The sequence below is a fragment of the Hyaena hyaena genome, unplaced genomic scaffold, assembly GCF_003009895.1.
Source record: "Hyaena hyaena isolate Hyena2069 unplaced genomic scaffold, ASM300989v1 scaffold_9, whole genome shotgun sequence".
Taxonomy (NCBI): Eukaryota; Metazoa; Chordata; class Mammalia; order Carnivora; family Hyaenidae; genus Hyaena; species Hyaena hyaena.
In genome coordinates, this window is record NW_024080641.1 from 493173 (window position 1) to 503966 (window position 10794).

The 10794-nt window shown below is 50.7% G+C and overlaps 1 protein-coding gene across 3 annotated transcripts; it reads left to right on the forward strand.

Annotated features, from left to right (window-relative positions):
- The first annotated feature begins 1327 nt into the window (after positions 1 to 1327).
- KLK4 (kallikrein related peptidase 4) lies at positions 1328 to 5439 on the forward strand. Of its 3 annotated transcripts, none has more exons than XM_039244853.1 (6): positions 1328 to 1365; positions 1934 to 2005; positions 3237 to 3399; positions 3759 to 4009; positions 4098 to 4234; positions 5002 to 5439. In XM_039244853.1, the coding sequence occupies exons 2-6, from the start codon at positions 1945 to 1947 to the stop codon at positions 5152 to 5154; spliced, it is 765 nt and encodes a 254-aa protein (XP_039100784.1). In that variant the 5' UTR covers positions 1328 to 1365; positions 1934 to 1944; the 3' UTR covers positions 5155 to 5439. The 3 variants fall into 3 exon arrangements, with proteins under 3 accessions (XP_039100784.1, XP_039100792.1, XP_039100802.1); XM_039244861.1 differs by lacking the exon at positions 1328 to 1365 and adding an exon at positions 1416 to 1464; XM_039244871.1 differs by lacking the exons at positions 1328 to 1365; positions 1934 to 2005; positions 3237 to 3399 and adding an exon at positions 3521 to 3646.
- The last annotated feature ends 5355 nt before the right edge of the window (positions 5440 to 10794 follow it).

Consider the following 10794-nt stretch of genomic DNA (forward strand, 5'->3'; position numbering starts at 1 on the left):
CCTCGGCCTGCCCACGCATCCAACCGCTTGGCTCCCCACAGACACCCCCAGCTCAGCCCTCGCCCTCACATCACCTGGCTCGCCTCCACAAATGGCACCACAAGTGGTCAGACCAAGCCTCGGAGACACCCTTTACCCTCCGCCCCCACTTCCCACCCATTGGTCAGTATGTTGACTCTCCCTCCACAATGAGCCCTGCACCCATGCAATTCCTCTTCTCCCTGGACCACAGCATCGCCCCGCCTGGGCTGCTGCCTCTGTGTTGGTGTCTGCTCCCTTCTCACCCTACAGTCCTTCATTCTCCACGCAGGATGTGTCTTTAAAGTAAACAAGATCACGTCACTCCTTCTACCCCTGTGCTTAAAATCCATTGCCCTTAAAATAAACCCAAATGTCTTCCCCACGCTCGAACCCTGCACTGCCTGCCTTGTTCCATCTCACTCCGCCTCACATACACCAAGTTCTCTCTTTTTCCTGCAAGGCTCACACGGCATAGTGACTGCCAATCTAAATGTCCCCTCTTCTGTCTCCCCAACCATCTTGTCCGCAGGAAGTCCCCCCTCCCTGCCCCTGTCACTCTACCATCACCCATGTTCTCTACACACACGTCCCTACCAGATATTTCCCTGTAGTTTTCCTGTTTGTCTGTCTCCCCCACTAGGATGTGAGCCCATGAGCCCCAGAATTTGCTCGCTCCTTCCTGCATCTCCAGCTGGGACAGCAGGAGCTCAGAGCATAGCGCGTGCGTAATTGCTCTTTAATGAGTGAGAGCTTCGTCTTGCTCCCACTTACAGGGCGCCTCCGATATGCCTGACACCATGCCAAGGCACTTGCCCCGCACTACCTCTTTGGATGTATTTTGGGAGCGAGGGATAACAGTTCCCCTGTTTACAGATGGGGAAATGGAGGCTTAGAGGGATGCAGCCACCCCCAGGGTTACAAAGGTAAACCATGATGCAGTCTGGATTTGAACCCAGGAAGGCTTGCTGGGGAAGCACAGCAGGGAAGAGAGAGAGAGGTTTAGTAAGAGAGAAAATAAGAGAACATGGGAGGGAGAACATGAAAGAGACCAGGAGAGAATAAGAACACGAGGGAGTGAGAGAGACAGCCTCAGAGGGGCTCTGAGTCCAGGGTGTCCTCGCTGGGTCGCTGCTCCCAGTCCCCGGAGCCCCCTGACCTTAGCCTGACACCAGGGCAGCCCCGAGAGCTCTGAGATGGAAACTTGCAGCACCTGACCCCAGGAATGTGTCCCCAGGGGGCAGGCCGGCCCAGCTGGGAATGCTTATAAGTCCCAAGGGAGCCCCTTTAGGAGGCAGTAGGCGGAAGCCTCGCCCAGCGCAGAATCCGGAGCCCAGAGGCAGCAAGGTGAGCGGCCCGCGGTGCCCGCCCCCGCGCACCCCCCCCTCGGAGCGCAGGCCCCTGCAGCCTCGCGACCCTGGGGCTCCAAGTCTCCTCTCCAAAAAGGTCTCTCACTCTCTCTCTAGTTAGGGATGTCTCTTCATTTCTCTCTCTGGCTCTGCTCTTTCTGTTTCTCTGAATGTCTCTGGCTCTCGGTCTATCTCTGATTATCTTTCGCAAGTGCTCTGTGTCAGTCCCAAGTCCGACCCTCGGGCCAGGTCTCTGCGCTCCTACTCTCCCAGTTTAGAGAGAGAGGGATACTTCCTCGTCCCTTCCTCTCCACCTAATGCTCTCTCTTTCTACTTCTCTCCCCCTCTTTCTCTCTCCCTCTCTAAATCTCTCTAGGCTCTGGCACTCTGGGCTAGGATCTCAAACCTACGGTGTGTGTGTGTTGGAGGGCAGGGGTGGCATACATAGGTCCTTGTCTGACCAATAATATCCTTAAGGGGACAGAAAGAGAGGGAGACAGAGAAAGATGGAGAGATTTGGGCTCTTAAGTCCCCCAGACTCACCAGAGGCTGACCCTCGTGCCCAGGTCCTGACGTGATGACCGCAGCGGGAAGCCCCTGGGGCTGGTTCCTAGGGTACCTCATCCTCGGTGTCACAGGTATGAGTGTGTGTGGTGTGTGTGTGACTGTGCCCGAGGGCACAGTGTGTGGGCGTGACTCAGTGTCCTCCTGGACACAGGCTAAAGCTGCCTGTGTGACAGTACCATGTGAGCGTTGCTCTCTGGTCACACATGTGATTCCTTGTATCATAGGGAGTTTCTGTGTGTGCCCTTGGTGTACTCTGTGTGTGTGTGTGTTTTGCACACCTCTGTGTGTGACACAGGGTGATGGGCTGTGTGGTCAAACCCATGAGAGTCGGTGTGTTACTGGGTGAAGGATTCTGACAGTCTGTGCCTCTAAATATGCTCGGAGTGACAACGGTGGACGGTGCGGTGAGGACATGAGAAGCCCAGGGTGCTGCTCACAGGGAGGTCGTGCTTCTGGGGAAGTCACCCATTGCCGGGAATCTATGCCTACCTCCTGGGTCTCTGATCCACGGACTCGCAGGAGCGACGTGATAGGGTTTCTGTGTGAGCCGGCTGTTGCTGGTGGCTGAGCCGGGAAGGGCGTGACTCTGAGGGCCACCAAGAGTGACACTTGAGCGTCTGGCTGTGTCACCCTTGTCGCTGAACCCTATATGAGGGGTTCTGCTTGCGCTGGGGGACTGTGGCCCGGCTATTGCACGAAGCTGATGTGGTGCTAGTCGGAAAGGGGCAGGGAGGGAGGGAGAGAGAGATGGAGATGGGGCGTGGGTCTTGGAGATGGGTGTGACCGGCTCAAAGCTGAAACTCCCCAGGAGGACAGACCCCTCTCCTCTCCTCTGATCTCCGCTTCCGTCTCCCACCCCAAGAAACCTGATCTGGCCCATAAAATCTCTGCACCAGGACCCCGCCCCCAGAAGATCTAGTCCCACCTCCTGAGCCAGCCTCCGCAATCCTGACACCGTCCCTAGGAGCCCTGAGTGCGCTCAGGGTCCCTAACTCCAGCCTTGAGGTCCTGGCCACGCCCCTGAGCCACAGCCCCGCCCCACGGCACTGGCCACGCCCTCTGCACTGTGACCCCGCCTCCACGAGCTCTAGTCCTGCCTTTTGCGCCTGCCCCCCCCTCCCCCCAGCCTGGCCCACGCCCCTGGATCGATTCCTGCGCTTAGGAGCCCTGGATCCACCCAGAGACCATCCCCAGTCCTGACTACACCCTTGAAGCCCTGACCACGCCCCCAGCCCGTGGCCACGCCCCTTGGGAGCCCGCTCTCCACCCGGAGCCCAACCCCCATCCCTGATCCGCCCTCAGGATCCCAGGCCTCGGGTGCGGGCAGCCACATCATAAACGGCGAGGACTGCATCCCTCACTCGCAGCCCTGGCAGGCGGCACTGTTCACGGAAGACGAATTTTTCTGCGGGGGCGTCCTGGTGCATCCGCAGTGGGTGCTATCAGCCGCACACTGTTTCCAGAAGTGAGTGCTGGGCGGGGTGGGGGCGGAGGCAAGGGCCGGGGGCAGGCGGGGGCGGGGTGCCTGGATGTAACTTCAGCTCAGCCTTGGTGCTACGAGCGGAAACCTCGGTAAAGCGAGACTCTGCAAGGGAAGCGGAGGCCGGTGCCTGTGAAAGACTCAGGCAGTCCAGGAGCGAAGTCCCCGCTCAGCTGCTGAGTCACTAGTGAATTAAGACAAACCCTTGTCGCGGGATAAGTTGGTTGCGTGGGTGAGGATTTGAGCTCACAGATGGGTAGCTCCGGGCGCGGGTTGTGGTTGAGGGCGAAGGTGGAGATAACGGCGTAGTTGCCACAAAACTCCTCTGTCCCTACGGCCCTCAGGTCCTACACCATCGGGCTGGGACTGCACAGCCTGGAGGCCAGCCAGGAGCCAGGCAGCCTGATGGCGGAGGCCAGCTTCTCCGTACAGCACCCAGAGTACAACAAACCCTTTATCGCCAACGACCTCATGCTCATCAAGCTGAAAGAGTCGGTGTTCGTGTCGGACGCCATCCGGAACATCAGCGTCGCCTCCCGATGCCCGACCGCTGGGGAGTCTTGCCTCGTTTCTGGCTGGGGCCAGATGGCGAGTGGTGAGCTCGTGAGTGTGAGTGTGTCGCCGCGATTTCTGAAGGGTTCTCCCCCGGGCCGGAGGGGCTGACCCGGGGCTCTGCGTCGCAGGCAGGCAGCCCCAAGTGCTCCAGTGCGTGAATATCTCGGTGGCGCCCGAGGACGTCTGCAGGGAGGTCTACGCCCCGGTGTTCCACCCCAGCATGTTCTGTGCCGGCGGAGGACCGGACCGGAAGGACTCCTGCCGCGTGAGAGCTGGGGGAGAGGGGGGGAGAGGGGAAGCAGGGGAGGGGAGGGGGAGAGAGGAAGCAGGGGAGGGGAGAGGGGAAGCAGGGGAGGGGAGAGGGGAAGCAGGGGAGGAGAGGGGGGAGAGGGGAAGCAAGGCGGGGGGGAAGGGAAACAGGGGAAGGGGGGGAGGGGAAGCAGGGGAGGAGGGGGGAGAGGGCAAGCAGGGGAGGGGAGGGGGGACGATGGAGAAGGGAGGGAGGCAGAGACCCACAGGGCACGTGGGGAGAAACAGACACGCGGAGACGGAGGGAGAAACAGAGGGATATCGACCTGAGAGTAAAGAGAAACAAAGAAAGAGAGAATAGAAATAGAGGCAGAGATAGCAAAGGCACAGAGAGAGAGAGAGAGAGAGAGAGAGAGAGAAATACTTCGGAGAGAAACAGAGACATAGACTCATAGAAATGAAATGCAAAGAGAAATAGATTTAAAAAAAACACGGAATATGCAAAGAGATGCAGAGATGCATGGAGACTCTGGGAGGCAGAGGCAGAGCAACAGCCATGGGGGAGATTAAAACAACAGAACAACAAACCTAGGAGAATCAAGCAGCTGTTGGGACCTAGGGGAGCAGAATTCCGGACGGTCAGGGCTCTGGCAGGGACCTCTGAGGTGTGTGTTGCTATCTTTGATTTTCCTATCTTAGTCCTTTGGTATCATTTGGTTCCTTTCTGACCTCAATCTGTCTCCACCTCTCCATGTTGGATTCTCCCTCTCTCCCCAACAACAGGGTGACTCTGGGGGCCCCCTGGTCTGCAACGGGTCCCTTCAGGGCCTCGTGTCTTTTGGACAAGTCCAGTGTGGCCAACCCCACGTGCCTGGCGTCTACACCAACCTCTGCAAGTTCACTGACTGGATACAGAAAACCATTCAGCACAGTTAACTTCTGGGACTTGGACCCAAGGAACTCAACCTCCAAATATATGCTGCAGAAGGATTCCAGAATCTGGGGCCACCCCGGTGCCTTCCTCCCTCAGACCCAGCAGTCTAGACTCCCAGCCCCCTCCTTCCTTAGCCCCAGGAATCCAGTCCCACCAAGAATCTTTTTCTCTACCCAGTGCCTCCTAGTGGCACAATGTTGACTCAGCCTTACCACAGGCAGAGAAAGTTGGTTTTTCACTTTTGTCCCCTTCTCTTAAGCCCAAAAATAAAGTCTAAGAGAAACACAGGCTCTGTTTGGACTGCCCTCCTCGTTTCCATTCCCATTCAAAGGATTCTAGCAAGTAGCTTTTCCTCCTTTGGCCTCAGTTTCCCCCAGGAGGGCCACCGGATTCCCAAAGAAGGAGATACACGTGAGAGGTTAAGAGAAACGGGTTCTGTGAATGTTATCCAACTTCAGAAAAGTCAAGCCAGAAAATGGCAAATTAATGAGGTTTTTTTCTTGCTTAGTTTATTTAGGTTTGGTTGACTTGTTTTGGTTTCATCTTCCTAAGTGCGTTTTAAGAAGTTTTCATTTGTATCTGCCTCAGGACCCTGCTGCTGTTAAGTAGGGGATGGTAGGAAGAATCATGGAAAGATAGGGAGAGCGGGGAAAGAGATGGGGGAGAAGACTGAGGGCCCATGGATATAAGGAATTGTTATCATATTCTTTACTGAAAAATTATATTAATAAGAATATACTACTAACAATTTCTATTCAAGAATATATTCATAGATATATTGTTTGGGAATCTATTCATCTGGAGATATTCCTCAAAATATATAGAGTAAGGAGTGAAATAACTAAAAGTGAAAAAAAAAACCCATCCTTACTCATTGAAAAGGATTTAAAGATGCCTCTTGGGGGCACTTGGGTGACTCAGTCAGTTGAGCATCCAACTCTTGGTTTCGGCTTGGGTCAGGATCCCAAGGCTTGCATCAAGCCCCATGTTGGGCTCTGCATTGAGCATGCAGCCTGCTTAAGAATCTCTCTCTCTCTCTCTCTCTCTCTTTCTCTCTTTCTCCCTCTCTCTCTCTTCCCTCCCCCTGCCCCTCTCCCCTGCTCACATGCTCTCTCTCTCTAAAAAAATAAAAATAAAAAAATAAAGATGGCTCTTAGAAAATAATAGAATGGAGGTACCTGACTGACTCAGTCAGTAGAGCATGAGACTCTTGATCTCGGTGTTATGAGTTCAGGCCCCACGTTGGACATGGAACCTAAGAAATAAGGAGAGAGAGAGAGAAGGAGAGGAAGGAAGGAAGGAAGGAAGGAAGGAAGGAAGGAAGGAAGGAAGGAAGGAAGGAAGGAAGGAAATAGAACAAAGAAGATAAAAGTGAATAAGGACATAGATGATCTGAACAATAGGATTAACAAACCTTATTTAGGGGTGCTGGATGGCTCAGTCAGTTAAGCTTCGGACTTAAGCTCAAGTCATGATCACACGGTTCATGAGTTCAAGCCCCGCGTCAGGCTCTGTGCTGACAGCTAGCTCAGAGCCTGCAGCCTATTTCAGATTCTGTGTCTCCCTCTCTCTCTGACCCTCCCCTGCTCATGCTATCTCTCTCTTTCTCTCTCTCTCTCTCTCTCTCTCCCTCTCAATCTCTCTCTCTCAGAAATAAATAAACATTAAAAAATTTTTTTTAATTTATTTAATGGTTACATATAGAACATTGCACCCAGTATCTGAAGAATATACAATCCTTCCAAAACACACATATCTACCAGAATGGCTAAAATTAAAAGGAATCACAGTACCGGGTATTGGTTAATGTGTAGAGTGGCCGTAACTCCTATACGTTGATGAGGGGATGTAAATGGTACAACTGCTTTGGAAAACAATTTGGCAGTTTCTGAGAAAGATGAGCATATGTCTACCCCTAGGTCCACCCATAGGTATTTATGTAAGAGCAATGAAAAAAAATAGACTTGCCAAGAATGCTCATAGAAGCTTTCCTCATGATAGCCTAATTGGAAACAGCCCAAATGTCCATAAAAAGGGTGAATGACAAACTATGACATCTTCATTCAATAAAATGCTACTCAGTAATATACCCAACAACATAGATGCATCTCAAAATCATTATGCTGAGTGAAAGAAGCCAGACACAAAATACTACACACTGTATGATTCCTTTTATATATGAAATTCTCAAACAGATGAGACTAATCATGGGATGGGAAGAAGTAAATGTGGAAACAGTGGGAAGCTATGTGAGAGAACTTTCTGAGGAGATGGAAATTTTCTAGAACTTGACAGGAGTGAGGGCTACAAGGGTCATGCATTTCTCAAAACTCATTGAACTGTATACACTTGAAATCTGGATATTACACTCTATATATGTCAATTAAAAAATTATACCTCAAAAAAAATTATACCTTCAAAAAAACTTGACACAGCGTTTGCAAAAAGTGACCAGATACTGAGCTATGAAGCAAGTCTCGTCTCAATTTTCAAAATTATAATATATAGAGTATGTTGTCTGACCACAAGGTAATTACACAGAAATCATGACAAAATGATCCCCCACATGTTTTCATTTTTCAAATACGCTTCTAAATAACCCACAGCTTGGGGCGCCTGGGCAGCTCAATTAGTTGAGTGTCCGATGTCGGTCCGATGTCCAGTCATGGTCTCATGGTCTGTGGGTTTGAGTCCTGCGTCGGGCTCCGTGCTGACAGCTGGGAGCCTGGAGCCTGCTTCAGATTCTGTGTCTCCCTCTCTTTCTGCCCCTCCCTCGCTCATGCTCTGTCTCTGTCTCTCTCAAAAATAAAATAAACATTAAATTTAAAAAAAAAAAAGAAGAAAAGTTGAAAGCAAAAGATTGGGAAGAGTTTTAAGAAATATTACCCCTAAGAAGGATAGTATAGCTTTACTGATATCAGTCAAATGAGCCATTAATACTAAAACCATCACTAGACAAAGCAGGTCACTGCAAAGTAATAATTCTTCATAAAAATTTGTGTAACAAATGCAACAATTCAAAATTTGAATATTCCTAATAAAATAGCTTCATAATACTTAATATAAAAATTAGTAGGAGTATCCAGGGAGAAAAGGGGCAATCCACCCCATGGATGTGTGAGATTTCAACGTCACTATCATGCAAAGGATCTGGTATCACATAGGCCACGTTCTCCAAGCATGATGAAAGAAAATTACAATTCAATATACACATCAACATAATACCAAGACACTCAGGGTTAAAACTCAACCACTCATCTGAATAATTCATGATAAAAATTAAATTATAATGGACAAAAATGGATGAAAAAGTCATAGTGGAAAAATGTTCACCTTAGAACTGAATGATAAATAAAAATATGACATATGAGGGGTGCCTGGGTAGCTCAGTCCAACTCTTGATCTCAGCTTAAGAGATCATAATCTCTCCGTGAAATCAAGCCCCGAATCAGGCTCTGCACTGACAGCAGGGAGCCTGCTTGGGATTCTCTTTCCCTCTCTCTCTACCCCTCCCCAGCTCTCTCTCACGCACGCACACACACACTCTCTCAAAATAAATAAATAAACTTTAAGCAATAAAAAAATATGACATAGGAGGGGCGCCTGGGTGGCTTAGTCGGTTAAGCGTCCGACTTTCGCTTAGGTCATCATCTCCGGTTCGTGGGTTCAAATCCCGCGTCGGGCTCTGTGCTGACTGCCAGCTCAGAGCCTGGAGCCTGTTTCAGAGTCTGTGATTCCCTCTCTCTCTGACCCTCCCCTGATCACGCTGTCTCTCTCTCTCTCTCTCTCTCTCTCCTAGAAATAAATAAAACATTTTTTAAAAATATAACATAGGAAAACTTGTGCAGGGCAGATTTATTACATCTAGGGGCACTTGGCTGGCTCAGTCAGTAGAACATGTGTGTTTGAGCCCCATGTTGGGTACATAGATTACTTAAAAATAATCTTTGAGGTGCCTAGGTGGCTCAGTTGGTTGAGCATCCAATTCTTGATTTTGGCTCAGGTCATGAACTCCTAATGGTGAGACTGAGCCCTCAGGGCTCTGTGCAGAGCATGGAGCTTGCTTAAGATTCTCTCTCTCTCTCTCTCTCTCTCTCTCTCCCTCTCCCCTTTTTTCCCATTTGTGTGCTCTCTCTCTAAAATAAATTTTTTTATTAAAAATAAAATATTAAGAAAGAAAGAAAGAACAGGAAGGGAAGGGAAGGGAAGGGAAGGGAAGGGAAGGGAAGGGAAGGGAAGGAAAGGAAAGGAAAGGAAAGGAAAGGAAAGGAAAGGAAAGGAAAGGAAAGGAAAGGAAAGGAAAGGAAAGGAAAGGAAAGGAAAAGAAAGGAAAGGAGGAACAGGTGAATATAAAGGACCTAAGGTGTTAGACAAAGAATAATGAATAACCCTAACTCAAAGGAGACTGAGATGGGGAAACCTCCAGAAATAAAGAGGAGGTGCTAGCTGAGGTGAAAGCAGCCTGGGGCTCTGGATCAGAAGTGATTGACCCTGACCCATCTATAAACACCCTGATTGGGGTCTGGGAAGTGGGTGGGCTGGAAGATGGCAGTATCTGACCCACAAGGTGTATGTCTACCAGCCATAAGGATAGGAAAATCCTGAGAAGGGGAGCTTGTAAGCCTCAGTGTGGCTTCTGGAAGCAGTGGCAGATTCAAGCCCAACCCAGATCAGCCTGATGAGTGAATAATGGGGAGTGTCTGTGTTCTGCCTCTCTGGCCCCCATGTCACTTTTTGGGTCTCTGATGTCTCTGTCTTTCCATCTGCAAGTCTCTGAGTCTGTATCTCTGGCTCAGTAACTTCTCTCTTCCTCTGCCCCTCTCTCTATCCCTGTATCCTCCAGACTCAGCACCCATCAGCTCTCCTGTCCAGCTCTGACATTCTTGCCTTCTCTCTCTCTCTCTCTCCATGTTTCTGTATCTCACTCTGTTTCTCTTTCTCTGGTTTTTTTTTTTTTTAGTCACTGTCATGTCATCTTCCCTCTGCTGACACTGCTCTAAATTGTCGCTGACACTTTCTGTCTCTGGGCTGTCTCACACTCTTCCTTCAGTGTCTCTAGGCTCTGTGTCTCAGGGCTGAAATCGCAGGGTCAGGATAAAGTGCCCTTTCTGCAGCCCTTCTCTGTCCAGAGATCTCCTGGGAGACAGTGGAGGAACGGAGTGAGAGGTGGACAGACCCGAGCTAACAGCTTCAGACTCACCCAAGGACTTGGTGGACGGGAGACTTCCCACAAGTCTTGCGTGGGCAACAGAGGACCCGTCTTGGGCAGGGGGAGACTGCACATGTGAGATGATGTGTGCACCCAGGTACGTGTGCAACTGTTGAGTCTTGGGGAGAGGTGAGGTGTAGAGTCAGAGGGATCCAGAAGAGGGGTGCCAATCTCTAGGGTTTTTTTTTTTTTTAATTTAAATCCAAGTTAGCTAACACATAGTGTAATAATGATTTCAGGCCAACCTCTATTGTTCTTCATGATAGACTTTGTCCCGGGCTTCACCCGCCTGAACCTTCCTTGGTCTTGACCTCGCCCCCTGAACTCTGGCCCCGCCCTGAGCCCTGACTCCTCCCCTTGTGCTCTGACCCCGCCCCCAGGAGTCGAGGCCAATGGTGGCCAAAGCCCCATCTCTGATAGCACGTGGTGCAGA

Bases quoted from the DNA above. Each gene is read 5' to 3' on its own strand.
- KLK4 (XM_039244853.1), top strand. From the start codon at position 1,945: ATGACCGCAGCGGGAAGCCCCTGGGGCTGGTTCCTAGGGTACCTCATC. The intron at 3,400-3,758 runs GTGAGTGCTGGG...TACGGCCCTCAG, and splicing joins GCCGCACACTGTTTCCAGAA to GTCCTACACCATCGGGCTGG. The intron at 4,010-4,097 runs GTGAGCTCGTGA...TCTGCGTCGCAG, and splicing joins CTGGGGCCAGATGGCGAGTG to GCAGGCAGCCCCAAGTGCTC.